General features: G+C 40.3%; 1 protein-coding gene across 1 annotated transcript; it reads right to left on the bottom strand.

Moving 5' to 3' along the window:
• Positions 1 to 1040: 1040 nt before the first annotated feature.
• Positions 1041 to 18682, bottom strand: LOC124405867 (dynein axonemal heavy chain 7-like). The gene is made up of 53 exons (XM_046881127.1): positions 18111 to 18682; positions 17183 to 17621; positions 16948 to 17099; positions 16726 to 16879; positions 16469 to 16618; positions 16317 to 16343; positions 16021 to 16200; positions 15523 to 15899; positions 15155 to 15376; positions 14782 to 15079; positions 14369 to 14716; positions 14017 to 14282; positions 13780 to 13933; positions 13493 to 13719; positions 13222 to 13423; positions 12898 to 13132; positions 12704 to 12819; positions 12352 to 12630; positions 12015 to 12272; positions 11655 to 11939; positions 11335 to 11583; positions 10922 to 11267; positions 10673 to 10842; positions 10472 to 10603; positions 10163 to 10384; positions 9643 to 10094; positions 9375 to 9572; positions 9147 to 9294; positions 8834 to 9046; positions 8596 to 8768; positions 8155 to 8464; positions 7839 to 8084; positions 7517 to 7746; positions 7226 to 7445; positions 6955 to 7143; positions 6491 to 6865; positions 6249 to 6421; positions 5894 to 6139; positions 5539 to 5826; positions 5270 to 5461; positions 4969 to 5195; positions 4488 to 4858; positions 4236 to 4416; positions 3977 to 4165; positions 3299 to 3896; positions 3026 to 3236; positions 2933 to 2941; positions 2816 to 2833; positions 2728 to 2736; positions 2344 to 2578; positions 2102 to 2253; positions 1732 to 2013; positions 1041 to 1601 (listed from the first exon to the last, which is right to left on the bottom strand). The coding sequence occupies exons 1-53, from the start codon at positions 18461 to 18463 to the stop codon at positions 1395 to 1397; spliced, it is 12183 nt and encodes a 4060-aa protein (XP_046737083.1). The 5' UTR covers positions 18464 to 18682; the 3' UTR covers positions 1041 to 1394.
• Between the last annotated feature and the right edge of the window lie 441 nt (positions 18683 to 19123).

Genomic DNA, 19123 nt, shown 5'->3' with positions numbered 1-19123 from the left:
CACCCTGCTACATGATTGTGTAAAGGTCATTCATATTGAATGCAATAGCACATTTAGGCAGCAAAAAACGTCTTCATTGGATGAAAAATAAAAATAAAAAATAGGAAATTCTACAGTTACGGAAACAAAGTAAAATTCAAAACTTGACGGAATCAAAAACGAGAGTCGGTCGGGGGCTCCGTTCGATAAATAGTAAATGGTAAAAAAATGGGAAAAAGTGAAAAATCGTTATTTTTGACGTGGCGCACCACTCACAAAAATTTGAAATAATTTTTTTTAGGTAGGTAATATACATCTGAAGCAATGGAATGATAAAAAAAGTTTTTGTTACATCGGGTTAAATTTCGAAATATAATGTAGCTTTCAACTTTTATGAATTTTTTCAAAATCTTAGGAGTGGCCACCTGCACCCAAATTAATTTACATTAGAGGTCTTTCGGTAATGGATACCCATAATTTTCTTATTAAGAATCCGTCAATTGAGTCTTGAGATAAAAAATCGAATGCATAAAATGTCATTTTTTTAACACCCAGAGAGGGTGAAGGGAGTTATTGAGTTATAAACCCCTGGATACGTCCTTTTATGATCGAAGAAATATTTCTCAATGGATAGTTCAAAAATCCAGGAACAGGTGCATTTGGCCCTTTTTAACCAGGGTTACTCTCAGATATTAAAAAATACAAGGAACTCCTGTATACCGAGAAATAGGCAATCCGCAATACAAAACTATCCGAAGGGCTGCTCTATTCACGGAAGAATTTAGTCAAAGGCTGCTCGTATTCACAGCTCGCTGAATAAATTATCATACAAATTATTCACAGATAAATAAACTGTGATAAACAATTAGAGATGTCGTTAGCTTGAAGCAATAAAACGTCTACTCACCACTTTTCAGTATCGGCAGCTGTATTCATATGAATTGGATTTGTTTCAACAGTCGTGCTCTATTCACTGAAGCACCAATTGGTTGTTACAAAAATATACGATCCCTAACAAGCATTTCTCTGCAGTATTTCAAGACACTCTTAGAAAGTTATAAATCAGCTGTTTACATATTTATTGTATATCATTTCGTCATATAATTGATTATTAGGTCAAATACTTGCTATGCAAATAATTACATCCTGAATAGTTTCCGCCGTTTCAGTTGAATCAGTGAGCACTTTTCTTGATAGTTCACCGGTATTCAATTTAATAATTATAAATCAACAACGTAATTACTTACCTTTTTGGATTACAGTAAATCTCGTTGACTATTTGGTTCATATTATAATCTAGCACCGTCAAATAAGACGGATTAAAATTGATTAATTAAAAAAACAAGACTGCTTGATATCTGCAATTATACTTAAAGGTAAGATCATATCTATTTATTCTCGATGAGGATATTGGATCACTGAGAAAGTTGACATAGCATTGCCACCCCTCGAATGATCCAGTGTTCAGGTGGTTTGTTCGTTGGGAGCCATATAGCGATTACAAAATTTGTAGAATGACCAGTGGTGGATAGAACACCTCTACGTTCACTCGTTTTGTACACTGGACAAGTGTAAGTAAGTCTCTCGGGTACGTCTTCTTTTTTCATTGGCGTTAACAAGAGCTGAAACATTAAAGTATGTAGTTTTTATTCATTATATCGTAACTTTTAGCGATATTCGTAAACTGAAAGCTGTGTACCTGTCTTCACATATGTGTTTTTTATTTTTATGTATTATGAAACTAATTCTTACGAAAGGCACATCGTCGTAAAGGACTTTTGGAAGACTTTCATCCAGCATCATTTGAGTCATATTAAACCTGGCACCGTCTAGAAACAGTCCGTAAATGTAGATACCGTCTTCCGGAGGCTGCGTGAAATTCTTTTCCTTTTGTGGCATGAAATCGTATACTAGGAGATCGATGGGGATGTGATACTTTCTTGCGTAGTTCTGCCTAGCTCCAGTGAGAAATGCTTGCGTGAAATAGAACCCGGATATCCAGAAAGTAATCGGCGGACCCTCTTCGAACCAGAGCTGAAATAAACAAAATATTGTCAAGCTCGCTTAGTATTTTCTATCTTCTGATATACTTTAGCTCAACAAAGCAGTACAGAACAGATACCTGCAGGAAAGCCAATCGTTGTAGAAAATCGTTAACATAGCTGCCGAGCGGTTTTAATGACGGATAGGAATTCTGTTTCCATAATCCAGGGATTCTTCCGGTCAAAATGGATCCCACGACTTCTTCCAGCTCATAAGACATGGACACAAATCCTTTTGCACGATAGTAGAAATAAAAATTGCAGTTATAAAATTGTATTTTAAAATTCCTTTTCCGCGAAAATAGCTAGTAGAAATTAGTACCTTTGATTGCCTTTTGAACATTGATAAGGCTACTTCTAATGCACTGTAGAAGCTTGTTGAATCGTCCCATTTCTTGAACCAGAACAGTATTCATACTTTGATTGTATGAGGTTGGATAGCGTTCTAAAGCTTCGACAAGATCAAAGTCATTTGGCAATTTGTTCAAAATATCGCTGGATACCGAAAACACGATTTCATCTGCTGATTTGCCGCTGCTGTCCGTATCACCGGTTTCCTGTGTCAAAAGACAGATGATGAAGACATTTTAGGTTCCGTAATGAATAAACGTAACATATTTTTGAGTGATGCCACTTATCAACGTCAAGAATTATTAATGTTTATATTACTTTATCACCTACGATAATTCAGTCGTAGGTAAATTACCTTCAGTTTCTGTACAGCAGCATAAAAAGAATATCCATGTAATGAAAAATATGTCGTGAAAAATTAACTACGCGAATCGACTACCTACCTCCAGCATCCATAGGTCCTACAGTAGCAGTAATTGGAATAAAAGAGATGTTTATTAATTATATATTAGAGAAACTACAGTTGCGCATTACTAATTCTAGCACCCACATATACATACCGTCCGATCCTAGCAGCGTGAAAGCATGAGCACTGAATGAAGAATGGAACTAAGAGAGAACAAAAGATTCTAATCTTATGCGTCTGGTTTTACCTGAGTTAAGAGCACTGATTGGAACAGAAGATCAGTTTCTTGCCCTTCCTTGATGATGTCTGCGTTCTCGTTCATCCCAAACACACTTGGTCCAGTAATCAAGGGCAAGTTTCTGGTGTACTCCATATAGGCTTCGTATTCTTTAGCAGATGGACAATAATAAATCGTAGATGATGAATCGTAGTAGTAAATTTCTTGTTCGACGACTTCCCTGAAATTATTTTTTTTCGATTGAAGGATTTTAAGGTCTTGAATAGCAATAATTGTACATACTTGCAGTAAAACTTAGCCAAGATTGTGACCAATGTCCGTCTATCCCACTCGTCGGTAACCCTTCCTCCGTAATTGCACTCCCCTGTTAAGTATTTAAGAGCCTCATACTGCACGTCACTGTATTGGTTTAGAAATATGTGAAGCTGGAATACGCTGATTCGCAAATCGGTCTCGTTGAACTCGTACGGAGTGTTCCACCCGATGGGCCCAAATTTCCTTCTCTCTTGCACAATTGCGTGGAAAAAACACAAAGAGTACAGAAGTTTCTTAAAGGAGTCGCTTTGGGTACAGGATTCGTAGAAATCGGAATCCGAGATGGGATCACTTAGATATGAGCGTATGATGTTTGCGCGAAGGCCACTTGGTGGTTCGTTGGTCATTTTGACACCATTTTGGAGAACTGATACTGGAAAATAATCAGCAGGGTAGCTGGTCAGCCACAATCGAAAGTCAGGGTGGATCGTATCAGGAAGCAAACCCTCGCAGATCTTCTCCAAAGTGCTCATCCAACTCTTGGCCAAGTGGCAGTTTTGAAGTACCACCCAATAGCCGAATTTCACTCCGTCGTTGATCAGCTTCACAGCTATTGGGCCTTGGCCTGATACCAGAGAAAGTGTAAAATTACAATGCGATGAACTTCATTTTATAATTGATCTAACATTTCCAATCAATCATCACCTTGTCCTAATGACAAAGAAAACAGTTTTTCTGCTCCAAATCCCTGGTCATCGGCAAACTTTAGCAGTACTTGGTTCGGATCGGCTCCAGGTGTTAAAACGAAGATAAGCGGTATGCAGCAGTGAGAATCGGCATATGATGCTGCTAGATCGAAAGGTGGAGGCTCCACAAACTGCCTACCCATTTCGGCTGGAAAACGTGCATTTAAAGTGTAATATATATTAGGTACTTATCAGAGATTTATCAGCACATTTCTTACCTTCAACGAAAGCCTGAACTGCTGGTACAATTTTGTCCGGTCGAATGCATCTGAGGATCAACATTCGTTCCATTTGCTTAACATTATCGAACGGAACAGGTAGAGTTGCATATTGCGGTTGCTTATCGTCAAAGACTGACTTCCAAGCTGATAAATTAGCAGTAAACGATTCTTTGATTCCCTATAGAGTAATAATGAAAAAAAATTTAATGCCATCTTCTTATATAAATAAAAAAATAAATAATAATCAACCTTGAAACCCTCAACGGTATCCAATCTGCAGAGTTCGTTCCAAGATTTGACTGGAAGCCAATTAGTTGGATTTTCAAATGGATTGTCTAAGCCAATTCCACCCGTCAAAAGAAACATCCAATGAGACATTGAGACTTGTCCGTCTTTGTTCAATAAATTAATGACGAGTAGAAATGAGAATAGTAGCTTGTCCTTTTCGAATAGAGAGCGACATATATTGACGTAAAGAGAATACGTAAAGTATTTCGTCAAGTCGGCCAAGCGTAATTGCACGTCGTCGAGCTGCTCAGTGTTTTCGATAGCTGCCTTGAAGAGATTAACAAACCAGGCCAGTGAATACTGATACATCGGATCTATGTTGGCCAATACAGCTGTAAAAAATCAATGAATTGTGATTCATTTTACTTACATTAATTCAATATTGAAAGCAAAAAAAAAAAAATTCAAGTATGTGAAATATCAGACCGTGATAGTATCTTACCTATAGTAAAAAACAGAACCGTAGAGTAAACTGCGATCGGAGTGTACTGCAGTCGAGCAACGTCGATCGACTTCTCAGTGACTTCGGCTGCTGCTTGCTTGATTTGAATATCGTTGCTCAAAATTTTCGACGAGCTCAGAATGCTAATGGCTCCTTCATCCTCCAGGATGTTACCCTCAGAAGCTGACAGAACTTCCAAGATTTTGTCTTCAGTCTCTTTTAACATTCTGTTTTTATAAGTAAATTATAATTATTTGTACGTCAAAAGTGTGAGTACTCAAATACGAATACATCGACTTACTTTTTATTGGCAGCTCCTTGAACGATTAGAGCATTTTTCTCTGACTCAAGATCTGGTCGTTCTTTTGCAACTACTATTCCCAGGAGTTGATCTTCCAGTCCACCGGGTGTGATCATGAAATTTAGCAACGTCACCTTTACTGCTACTTCAGGCAAATAGTGAGGATTCTGCAGCTTCGTTGTAATGTAGAATCTGTAATATTAAAATTGTTCTTATTGTTAACATGCATTGATTAAGATTTTATATTTGGTCTCTCATAGTGTACGTGCCTGAAATTATTACTGTATTCCACTATTGTGTCTCCTAGCTTAATGCATAGTGCTCCACCCTGCTTGAAGGTCTGCTTCATCAGAACTGGTTCCAGCAAAGCATCCAGCTCTTCGCCAACGTTTTCTAATAAAAGCGGAAGTCCAAATTGTATTGCGTTTTCCAGAGCTCTTGTATAGTCTCCTTGTGTTAGGCGAATGATGCTCATGTTGTTTGCTTTTTCCATATTCTTCACCCACTTGTTGGCCTGTCCTTGAGGGTCGATCATGAGTGGCCATCGACAAGCATTTCTAAGCAATAACCGAATCATTTTGAATAAAGGATAACTGGCTATCTTTATCATCTTCTATAACTTACGTTACTATAATCCCATTGTCGATAGAGAATGAATCACTGGGGAGACCAAATATATTCCACGATCGAATAAGCACAGGATCGCCCAAAGTATCCCTCAATTGAAAATCTTCGGTACATGTTACTTTTAAGTCAGTACACAGTTTCACCCATTTCTCAATTTGGCCCACACGGAACGGGGTCGTGTAAGGGCCAAGGTATGCCACTATCCCCGAACCGATTATAATGTCTCCAGTTAGTTGGAAATATCTGATAAAAAAGTTTTGGTGAATTAGCACCATCTCATTATGACCTTTATTTACATCTCACAAGTTCCACGATACCAATGTGACAAAACGCTTGATTATGAAAATCCTACCTTTCACCCAACGACTTTGCACTCTCGGACCACCGCGTGTATTCACCTCCTAAGCCTCCTATGAGTTCTTCAGCTCGTCTCAGTTTTTGCTCACAGTCTGTAACCTTATCCATCATTCCCTGGTAATCGGCCTTACGAGTCCGTAAGACGTCTTCAAGTGCCGTCAGTTTTGCCTGAGACCAATGCATTTTGTGTGAACTTGAAAAACATAAGTAAAACTATTATCGGCTGATAATGATTACCTGGACTTGTCGAAGCTGTTCGCGCTTGATCGCAAGTTCACCCATGGCGTCGTTGTACTTTGCTTGCGCTTCGGCCAAAGCCCTCTTCTTCGGGGCAACGACTTTAGCGACTTTATCGTACTCGGATATAGCATAAACCCAGCGACATAAGCCTTCGCAGGCAGTTGATGCAGTCTTGATTTTGTCAGGATCGAAATTTATGTTGGTTAGATAATCTTTTCGTATCTTCTCCATCACGCGTTCAGGGATATTATCCTTATCATAATTTATCAAGGAATCCATGAACTTCATGTCACTCAAAACTTTTAACGATGCTTTCCAATAATCATCGCACAACTTTCCATCAGGTCCTTGCACTCTTTCCGGTTTGACTTCCTGTAGATCGAGAGAATTATTAGATGCAGCACACATATCACACGAGATGAAACGACCGAAGTTGAATCGCATAGACAAAAAGTGCTAACCTTGAGAATGCAGACGCTTTCCATTACTAGTTTCACACCAGCAGGTGGATTTTTCATTGTTTTGACCACCGCGATATCGGCAGGTGTCAGAGTGTTCAAAGCGGCATTAGCACGATTCAGAATTGGCATTGCTTGCTCTAAGTTTGCGTCACATTCTGACTTGATTTTAGATGCTGCTGCTGCTACTTCCTAAAAAGTTCAAATCAGTACCTGAATAATAAAGAGATGTAGAGATGTAGGTGACCAAGCATAACAAAGTAGCTCATCTCACCTGCGCTGCTTCTTCATCTACTTTAACAACTTTCTCTACTTCAGCTACTTGGACACTCTCGGCTTCAACATGCTCAAGTATTTGCTGAACTTCACTCGCTGCAGTGACGAGCATTGGTTGTAATTCCCTTAAGGTTTCTTGCATTTCTTTGACTTGTTGATTGGTGTTGTCTAGTTTATCCAGACCTCCTTCGTATCGCGTTTTTGCAAATATCACCTCGCTGAACATCACGAAGGTTTCAACGCAGATCTGAATTAGTATGGTTCAATATTACAGTGAATTAAAACTTACCTTCTTTTCTTTTCTAATAGAGATTTGAACGTGTTGATTAATTCCAAGTATGACGTTGGGGTGACATATGTCTTCCGGCGTACCCTTGTAAAGAATTCCTTACTCATCTGCTGCGTTGACATATGAAAGTACTGACACATGTCAATGCAAGCAATCCTTTCCTCTTGTGGAAGTTCAATTTCACCCAAAAATCGAGTCGCCACCGCTAGTAGTGCATCCTCTGGCCACGGCTGAATAGGATCAAATAATCACGATCCAATTGAGATCTTAGAAGAAGATACTTTGATGATCCAAGGAATGATGGGTTGCAGAAAGTGCTAACCTGGAGCCAGTCAATGGTACAGCAATTAACCAGAGCTGGGAATTTCCGGATTCTGTTGCGAAAGCCATCGCCGATTGGAGACATTGCCACAACGATATGTAATTGATCGCGAGCAATTTGGACGAAGAAGTTGAACAGTGCTACTGGACTGCCGTCAGTCTGCACAGACTTTTCTCTTTGGCGATCGATCTGTCGCATTTTTTCACAAATTTCTGCTCTCTCGTCAGCGGAAAATAGATTCGGCACCTGTATGGTGATTTATTTTAGATATACCTACTGTTCAAAAGCTTCTGAAGTATGATCTTGGATAACTGACCTCTCCAGAATTCAACATATTGCTAATGTCCTCCAAAAAGCTTTCTTCCTTGATCTGCGTGTCGGTGAAAAGGAAAGTAGAATGTAGATCTGTTGCGGTGCTTTTTGTCAGGATGACTTTGAGATCATCATGCCACTCATTGCTACCATATTGTTTGCTGATTTCGACTTGGAAAAGTTCGTACTCGGAAATGTGTGCGGCCAATCTGGTAAGGGACTGTCTTCCGGATCCTCCAACTCCAACCAGCAGGGCATGGCTTCGGGGCTGCTTTATGATCCGGCATATTTTTGAAAGATGCTCAATTGCAAATCTGAATGAATCATTAAGAATATTTATCAATTTATGCGTCGTAATAGTACTTTAGTACGAATCACCCATATATTTTGCTTGACATTAAATTTACAGAAATCTATAGATAAAGTTTAAATCAAAGAGAGTTACCTGAATAGCACCAGATTCATTGGCTTTTTTGTCATCGAGTTGAACTCTGCAAGATACGCTTCGACGATTACTCTGAGGTTATCCAAGTCCTGGACTTCCTGGTACTGGCGTATGTCAACTTTTGGGTCAGAGAAGTCGCAATATAACAAGTTCCGAAGTTCGAAGTCCCCGACCTAGGAATGCGAAGAAATTAGTATAACAGTACTCTCTGAGTGATTGGATGCTAGCGGTATCTTACAGGTCCTTTCTTATCCGCGGTCAAATCGCTGAACATATAGTCCATGTCTATTTCCATTCTCTCCTGAACGGTTCTGTGAAGCTGGTCGATAAGCCAATTGGTGTCTGTCTCGTCGACCAATCTGTCGCCGTATACCCGGAGGATCTCATGAACCCATAGTCGTTTCATATTGACCAGTGTGGGCATTGTTTCCGGAACAGACAAGAGTACACCCTATAGTGGAATTAAATGTTGTGCCATCAGCAACGAAAGATGAAGTAAAACTTCATGATATGGTTGTTCGTGACATTGTGAGCATACTGATTTCGCCTACCTGTATTACCCTCGAGAAATCACGAAGATTGAATAAGTAGTGGGACTTAGCAGGAGTTGGCAAGAGATGCCTGAGACTCTCTTTGTAGATGTCCATGGTTGCCATTACAATCTGTTCAATGCATGGATCAAACTCTTTGCTAAATCCCCTGAAGAGATAATTCGAGATATTAGATTTGTTGACCTTCTCTGTACATAATCTAGTTATTCAGCCACCGAGAGTACTTACCTAGTATCTAAATGCCAGAGAACAATTTTACTAAATATTGTGATCATAACGTCGTCTTCGAACTCGGATATAGTTAATGTGAAGAAATGACGTTTGAACCGTGGTGTAACATCTTTACCACTACCACCGGGTGGTCCCATGGCACACATCAACTGAATCTCGATAAGTTTCATCGGGACAATTTCTTTTCTATCATACCTGCAAATTATCTCCGATGTTTACATGATCTTATAACCACAGAACAACAGATAAATCTTTGGATGTTTACCACTGCCAATGGTCCAGCCATTGCCTCAACAACTCGATCGGAGGCTGCGCTCCGTAGATTTCTTTTAAAGGCATAGAAACGTCGTCTACAAAAATGACCCATCTCTTTCCAATCGGCGGACCATATACACCTTTTCTACGTTTATCTAGCTTGCTCATAATGATGTCTTGAGTTTGATTAGCGGTTGTCTGTGCCGAGAAATTGATGAATAATGGTTTATAGATATTTGTGTTGTTCTTTTTCAGCAGAAAGTCAACGATGTAAACTGATTTTCCAGTGCCGGTCGGGCCCACAAAAAGTACAGGCTTTTGATGTTGGACCAGTAATTGGAAGAGGGTTGTATACCTCACTGTCTCTACCGTTGGCACGATAATCTGATTTACTGGTATATCACGGGGAATGGGTGGTGCATTTATCAATTCATCGGACCATAGTTTCCATTTCCCTTTACCCTGGTGAATGTAAATTTTCCTGTAGTGTTTGAAGTTCTGTGTCCAATACAGTAAGTTTGTCTAAATACCTCTCGTATGAATCTGTAGTCGAAAACAAGCCCGTCCTTTGGCATGATGAATATGTATGGTTTGATTGGAGGATCAACAGGTTTGGTCAATCTAAACTCTTCCAGTAGGACTGTGGGAAATTCTTTTTCCAGTAAACCTCGGAAGAGTCTACTGAACTTTTCTCTGTAACGTGCCTCTAGTGTTCCACCCATAGCCCAGATACAGGAGAAAAAGAACGAGCCCTGCAGGTTCGTAAAGCATTGAACAACACTGAACCGCAGTAGGCAATCAATCAATCTAAAACTTAGATCGTTTATGATATATCTTACCTCTGTTTGTGCCCTGAGGTCCATGTCAGACATACCTTCCAAAAACTTTTCGTCGTGAAAATCTTCCAAGAAGCAGTCCATGAGGTACATCAGTGACCGTACTAGATTTGAATCAGGCATCGGTGCGAGTTCCTGGATTAAGAAAATCAAACATTATTTACCCAGCCAAAATAAAAGGATCTTAAATGCGTCGTTAATTACCGTGACGCCACCTCTGCGTAATAAATGCAACAATGGTCGACAAAAACGGTAAAATAGGCAGTCTCTCACGAAGTTCTTGAGCCATTCTCCTATTGCCTTCGGAATTTCTTGAAGCCAAGACAATAGCAAGGGTGTCCACCCTAAGGCCACTGGTTCCATGTAAATCATACCTGTTAAATTGATCATTTGCTTAGGAAGCATAATTATATTGTTACTATGACTTATTTTTATATTTCTTATATTTATTACCACATCGAGATACCGTAGCAGGCGAGGCGACCTCAAGGTCCATCGGTTCGAAAATCAAATTGGTAGTTGGTGCCAACTGGATAATCTCTCCGCTCATTAGGCACAACTTTTTATTATCGTCTAAAACAGTATTCATGTTTTCTATCCACACCGCGTCCACAGGCCCATCGAATATTAGCCACTTGCGATTATCATTTGTGGACACGGCGAAGGCCCGATAACTTACAGCTAGTACCCCGTCGCTCCACTCATGTGATGCCCCATCAAACTGTCCGTAAAGTTGACCCATCGTAATAGACTTCGGATTAATTACAGTTATCTCAACTTTATGCTCGTCCATTAATTGCTGTGACAATATAAATGATTAGCACTAAATAGTGAAGGCGAGAACTGGATGAGCAATGATCTCATACCCGTTGCTCGATCAACTCCAATGCGTCAGCGAGCATTCTGTAAGCTGTAGTTTTTCCGCCAAAAGGATACCCGACGATCATGAAGCCGTGCCTCACAATCATCATTTCGAATATTTGCTGGATTTTTTCGAGGAATACTGGTGTGCATTGAATGTTAGCCTTTTCACACGCGTCCCGAGCGCAAGTATTCAAATCAGTATAGTCAGGTTCAGGAAGAACCACGTTAGGGAAAAGATCTGAAGCAATGCCCTGTGGATTTCGATGTTATTTTTCATTTCATCTAACAAGTTGACAATTGTACCATAGAAAATGAAACTTACATGAAATAGTGGCAAGTCATGACTGAGGAATTTCGGAAGGTTGACATCTTTAATGCTGCGTAGCATCAGTATATCTTCATTCTCGTTTGGATACTTCAATTTCAAATTTCCAGCAGCTACGAGTACGGATTTCACGGCTCTCATTCCGTAATCGTAATGGCATTGACTTGACAGCTGTTCCGAGCAGAGTCTGTAGGCCATCACGATTTTTACGGACAATGGTCGCGCGTTATAGAAGCCATATGAGTACAATGTGTTCTCTGATATTAATCCGTAATCTGGTACCTATAAAGTTGAAAACACAAACCTAACGATCATTCGAAAATATATTAAAATTGACAAGCTCACGGAGTCACTGACCATCATGGCAACAGAACGGAAAAGAGCTTTCAAGTTGTCCGGAAGCTCCGATCTTCCGGCATAGCCAGGATTCATTGTGATAAAAACTGCGCAGGTTGGATCCAGGGTCAGTTGAGTGCCTTCGAAAATAAGCGTTTGCTTTCCCGATTGAATACCGCGTTGGATGGTAAGAATTTGTTGAGCGACTACCGAGAGGACTTCGAGATCGATGCGATTGAACTCGTCGAAGCATGACCACGCTCCACATGATGCTAGGCCCTGCATAATGCAGATAATTTTTGGGTACCATAGAAGGAAGATGACAAGAGGAGATGTGTTTTCGTCATGTCAACCGTACCTTGAAAAATTTACCAAGGGCAAGGTAGTCCAACCCATCGGAACAATTGAATACGACGCACTGCTTCGCGACAGCCTTTGCCAGGTCTTTGGTAGTCTCTGTCTTGCCAGTACCTGCAGGACCCTCTGGAGCTCCACCAAGATGAAGACTTAAAGCACCGAACAATGTTCTGTAGCACCTGTCTGTCAACGGGGTTATAACAAGTCGCGGTGAGTTTCCTAGATATTCGTAACCGTAGCTCAACGAAGAATTGATCATCATTGTTTGCAAGTTATCCATCTGCGAAATAATTAGAAAAATTGATGATAAAAACAAAAGTGGGATCGATTTTCTTCATTTTTGAAGTTCTCACCTGCCAGTAGTAACGCATCTGACACAGCCATTTGAAATCCGTTTCCGACTCAACTTGATCTTCCCACAATCCCACCAAAACATCTCGAGCATGAACATCTAACGTGACTAGCGCTCCTAGCAAGATAAAGATCGCGAAATATTGAAAGTGTCACATTTGCAAATCCACAGTGTAAGTAAATGTCCCCTTCTTACCTAATGTCGTGCGATTTTGGACGGACAGTTTTCCACGCACTAGAATGATGATCTGATTCAAATTGTAGTTGCACTTTTCAATATATTCCTTCAGCCCTTTCTGCCCTTGAGAAAAAGCTACAGTGACTTCGGCCGTCCAGTACATTTGTCCGATGCAGAGAACGGTCTGCCCTGGCCAGTCCAGCACCCACTTTGACCTGAGCTTTTTTGGATAGGTGTTTTTCGCATTTATAACCTGCCCATTAGAGAAAACAAAGATAAGATATCATCGATACCGAATGACAATAGTGACATTATTGTATTAAATTTGTTCAGAGTACGCACCATAGCGCGTACACTTTTTTTCATGTCATCTTCGAGCTGTAAGAGCCACTTTTCAACCTGTCCCCGAGCTGCTGAAGTGTCGATTATAAACTCGAGTGTAACTTCTTCGCCTTCGGACGATCTCATTGCAGTGACTTCCATGTCTTCGGTGAAATTCAATTTTGCTATTCCTTCGAAACATTTTTTTAAGTGAGGTTGAACTCTGTAACAGATGAAAAAAAAATGCTGAATTTTTCTTGTGCCAGACTTAACGTCGAGCAGATAGACTTACCTAGTTGGATCCTTGGTTTCGGATAAAATTTCCAATAACTCGTCATTCGATAGGAAAAAAAATCTAGCAAAGTACAATCTCTTTTTTTCCAAATATTCATTCAATCCTTTTTGAATCAGTTCCAAGAGCCCCATACTTTTTTGGAGACGATCGAGCATTTTTTCAATTTCGACTACCGTCAAAACTCTGGGATTGGATATCACAGTGCCCATGATGTCTCGCCAAATCTAAATCAGAATGGTTTCGATATAACCAGTGATTCTCGTTTTTTAATATTTTTAACATGCCTTGTCAACAGCATTGAAGCGGCGTCCCTCTTCGGGCATCTGCTGCTGGATGTCAGGAGAGGAGAAAATTGGCTCGAGATACATCCATGTTGATTGCACTTTCAACCAATAATCGATAATATCTTGTAGTAAATGAAGTTTGGCTTCCCATTCTCTGGAAAGATGAAAGATGCACAACCACAGTTATATTGTTGATAGCAACAGTTTAACCATTCGTATTTGAGACCAATTGCTTACAGAGTCTCACTCTCAAACGGTTTAATGTAGACAGAGTTCTTCATCGTCTGAGCCTTGGTCAGATGGTCGTCCAGCAGCAGCTGGATATCATCTACACTGGCCACAACGTATGTTCCAGTATCGCGATATGGAGTGACCGTGAACTCCATCTCTGTCCAATCAGTGTGCATTCTCTGAAGAGCTTTTTCCAAGTTGTTCTCTTTCGTTGCAGCCTCAGAGAGGGCCTCAAACTTATCCACGTACTCGTCCAGCCCGAAATCTAATATCTATGTATCATTTCATTGCCCGAAAGTTATTGGATCATGTAACACAAATCGATTTGAGAGTATTGTGCGTCGATTAAATCACTTGCCTTTGCCAGCGTCATGTTATGATCAACTTTAATGGGAAAACCAACGAGTTCCGAAACCTGTTCCCAATGTCTAGCCTTCAGTCCAGGATTTCCCAGCGTCATTATGACGGGTAGGTGTTCTTTGAATTCCTCGATTTTACATTTGATTGTCTCAGCCAATTTCCTGGGGATTGGTTCCTGGAAGGTCTTTTCGAGCTTGTAGACTATTCGATAAGCAACGCCAACGTCTGACTCGATTGTTTCAGGATCGTATGACCCGATTTGAGCGCTTGTCCACTTTTCATAGTTAGAAAGAAACTCGCATGCAGCATCGAACAACTTTTTGTAGGGCATCAGTCTGTCAGCAATCTGTTTTTGAGCGATGTGCCATGAGTTTCGGATCGGTTGGAGAGTTCGAAGATGCATCAGCTTACCTTTTTACGAAGTGGATACTGCGACAATTCCCAGCCGAACATTTGTTCCTCCTCGTTGAATCTTTCAATTCTATCCATAGCCGCGATTAGTCTGTTCTCAAGACTCGTGGTCTTCTTTTTGTAACGAAATATCTCATCTACATTACCCCAATACTGTATTTCATCACACTGCTTCCAGTATAGCTGTAAGTCTTGTTCGAATTTTTGAATTCGTACTGACAGAACTTCCTGATATTCAATCGTTTTCTGTGCCACTATTTCTCGGTGTTCTTCGAAGACAGAAGGCATGCGGTAGCACCTTTCCAAAAGCAAAAAGTGGAAATAGTCGAAACGGAGATTAATTTGGGGGCAAAAAACAGTGGTGAATTCCTACCAATTAAAAGCAGCATTCACTGATTTTATTTCGACAGGTGTGAGTAGGGAGTAATCTGTCAAAAATATGATGTACTGCAAAACTTCTCTTAGCCTCTCTTCAAGCAAACACACCAATTCATTTTCAGCTTTCTTTACAAACTTTATAAGCTGCATGAGTTCAGGAGTCCCTGGGGGAGTGCAGAGGGCTTGATCAGCAATGGCTTCATATTCCTCGCAGATCCTACAGATTATAGATTTCAGAAATTATTATCGGGCAAATTAAGTTGTCAATAAGTAACAACCGGACCAAACCCAAAGATTTGTTCCTTTTTCATGTTTGGAGAGGAACAGCGTTGAAAATCAGAACAAAAAAATTATTGGGCTTACAATCTACATTTGTGCTGATAATCTGAAACCATCTCCAATACAAGGGTTTCTTTCTGAGCAGCTGCCATTGCTGCGATACTTTCAATCAGATGCGTTCTTCGTATGGCAAACATTCCCACGAAAACCGTGTGTTCATTCATCACAGGGATGTCTATGCTGAGCTGGTGAAACTTGTCGATTAGCACAACGTATTCTTGCAGATTATGCGGAGGATCTGCGTCTATGAACTCAAAAACCGTTCGGTTTTCGTGATCATCGATCAATGACATGTACTGGTCAAAGTCCCGTAGCCGTTGCTCTGGACCGACACGTTGGTCCTCGATGAGATTGACGATTTGCTGACTGTAACTATCGATGACTTCACGAAGAATGACTGGCTGTGGTAGTTTGAATGAAGCGGGATGTTAGTGGAATTAAATTTAGAATATTTGTGACTTGGTAAAAAGTTATAACGTCCTTGATGTCTGAATAGGTATCATCTCGAGTGAGGCACAGTACCTGCAAAACCTTAAGAGGTCCGTTGTAATCTTTGTATAATTTAACTTCAAGGCGAGGTATATGTTTTACTGCCTCCAGAAGTGAAGTCAAGAGGGTGATCAAAGTGTCTGTGAAGTTCTTGAAGGAGGGCTCGAACGTTAAAGTTTTGTTTCTTATGATCACGTTCAAGTTGAATCCACACTACCAATGCGTATGATTGTTTAATTATTGAAAACAGGTAAGTTTTCTATAAATTTTTTCTACAATCAATTTGACAAATATCTAGTCGACGAAAAAACAAAAAACTTAGCACTTACATTTTTCACATTTAATATTCTCTTCGTCTGCATGAAAAGAAGTTTTGAAGTGAATATGAATGTCGGTGTGGACTAAATTCCTCGAGTTACAAACTGACGACTGCAGCAAAACTCAAAGGTTCTCACAAAATAAAAATAAACTTGTTACTTACTCGAAAGCTCAAAATATAATCCATATAGTCTTTCATTGATTCCAAACAAATATCGCGGAGTTGCGATTCCATAATTGTTGCCAGACAGTGAAAAAATTGTTCTCTCTTTGTTGGATTGCCTGCACCTGGTAGCAATCCCTTTTTATGTCCCTGAAACCGGGCTCGAAGACGTGAGGAAATCGTGGTAACGCTATTTTACTTCACTCAATGGCAAATCCATTCAGCCCTGATAATTTTAAATTTTCTGCGATACTTACAGCTGTAAATATGCGTAAGATTTTCGGAAACCAATTGTTGCATAACGCATCTTTAGCTTTCGCGACCATTCGTGAAAATCTCCAGTCAAAACTCTCCAGGTCATAGATCTCACCGTAGGTCTCAAGTTCTCTTTTGTTTATCAGCCGTAATTGACTAAAAACGGCAGGAGAGTACCTTTCAAAATAAGTATTCCAAAACCGACAATTTTTTAGTGTACTCACTGAAATTCTCTGTACCAGAGATCCAGGGTCTTGCGAATGCAAGGGTTGTACAAGTTCAAAATCTTTTCTAACTTTGCTTGGGTCGTCTTATACCGGATACTGTGCTGTGGTGGGAAGTGTTTGATTTCGTAATTTTCATTCGATACTGTTTGCTGAAATATAACATAATATTGCGGATGACTGTTTGTCGCTCAGGATCTTCATGGATAATCTGGATATCAGAATTCCAACCCACCACTTCTTCTTCCATACTTTCTAGCTTCTGTGGATCCTGAAGAACAAAATCAACGACGGATTTCTTGACACTGAGCATGTAGTCGTCTAGAGCATCTTTTTCAAGCTGCTTTAAGATTTCTGGAAAGTGTTCTCTCCAATTAATGGGTATGAGAGCGATGATATTCTTCATCACCGCGACGTCGATGGGTCCAACATGAGCATTGTCGATACCGTGTAGAATGTAATAGTAATATCTGAGCAGTTCTCGTTCGTCCTCCGTTAACCAGCCATCTCCAGGATCACAAGGACACACATCGGCCGTTTCATCAGCCGCAGAGACGATCTTAACCACCCTTTCCCTGAATTCCTCACGCCGTTTACGTAGTGCCGTGTAGCAGTTCATTTTGAAATTGAGCTCCTGTTGCTGGCGAGCTTTGGAAGGGGTGCATCTGATAAGCCTGTGTTCGTGATAAGTCCGAGGAAAATATTAAAAGAATAAAACTACCATTTGGCGAATAACTCTAAAATATAATTTTTACGGCATGGGCATTGAAAAGTTTACTTTTGTAGCAGTTTTCGTTCCGTAAAGTGACGCTTTATACGGCAGCGAACAAAGTTGCGGAATAAAGTCTTTATTCCGCAGTTTTGATGCGCAGTTCGAAGTGCGCATCCCAAACTGCCGAATAAAGTAGCTTCGTCGAAGAGATCGCGACATAACCTCACTCTTCCTTTTGCTTTTCAATGCCCATACGGTAAAAAATATTGTACGTCGCATGCCCGTAAACCGTTTTTTGCCTCGGATAATTTCAGTACGCGCTTCCGGCTCGCCTTCAGCTCGTCCTGAAATCTTTATCCTTGCCAAAAAAACAGGCGGTTTACGGGCATGCCACATAAATAGCTATTGAACCAACTCGGCTATAAGTTACACGTATCTAAGTATAATGCACCTAGGTATCTTTTCCTTAGGAAACTCCAAGAGCTGTTCAGGGAGTGAAATGATTGGATCCTTTTCGAAACTGTCTTCGGAGTGACCATCCTCGGGTTTGGCGGGCTGAGAGTATTTGCTGTGGTCCTTTCTTTTGGCACCTCTACCAGGTTTTGCTCCAAAAGCCGAAGCAGCTCTAGTGGACTTTCTACAAGGCTGACTGAGCGAAACTCCACCTCTATGACAGGGCAGTTTTTCCTTCCTGCAGGAGTCTGGTGACAACCTTTTAACACGGCATGTAAAATCTGTTCCACATTCATTTCCTCCGTCAGAGTCTCCGAAACAGGATGGTGTCGCTCTGCTTAAATGATCCATAGTGCTTCCATGTGTAACTTAATTTTCTACGGTGTAGCTTCCTTCTGAATATTTAATGCTTTACTTTGAATTTCAGCTACAGAGGGAATGCTCAGCCACATTGAGGAGGCGCTATCGATGTAGTGACTTATGACGTTTGAAATCCGGCACGTTTGACAGAAAACTGTTGACCACATGGCGAGCTTGTCGGAAAACTAGCAGTACGGATCAATGAATCATCTGTTATTTGTTTACTCAGTTCCATGGCAACTGACAGAGGCAGATAGCTGCTGCGGTATACCCGGTATACCTTAGGATCAATTTTCCTGCATCTACGCATACCTTGAATCTTTAATACCTGCAAATTCACATCCATCGATGCGAGGAATGCGATCCTTAATAAATCTCAGGTTCTAATTATTGTTAGTTGAAGTTTTTTAATTTTGTTTTTATTGTATTCATCAGTTTTTCAAATTCTCTTCAAAGCGCTTAGGTTGTAGCTTGGGATGCGGTTGTAAAACCTCCCTGAGAAGCAGCATGATGAGATTAGGGGCACAAAAATTTTATTCATCTCATTGTACAATGTTACAGTATACTTAAATAACTACGATGACCTGTTTTTGATTTTCATTGATGATTGTCGCATAGCTTATTTAATGACTCATTCGCGTTTCATAATAG

The sequence above is a fragment of the Diprion similis genome, chromosome 4 (genome assembly GCF_021155765.1).
Source record: "Diprion similis isolate iyDipSimi1 chromosome 4, iyDipSimi1.1, whole genome shotgun sequence".
Lineage (NCBI taxonomy): Eukaryota > Metazoa > Arthropoda > Insecta > Hymenoptera > Diprionidae > Diprion > Diprion similis.
This window is presented reverse-complemented; position numbering and strand designations above follow the sequence as displayed.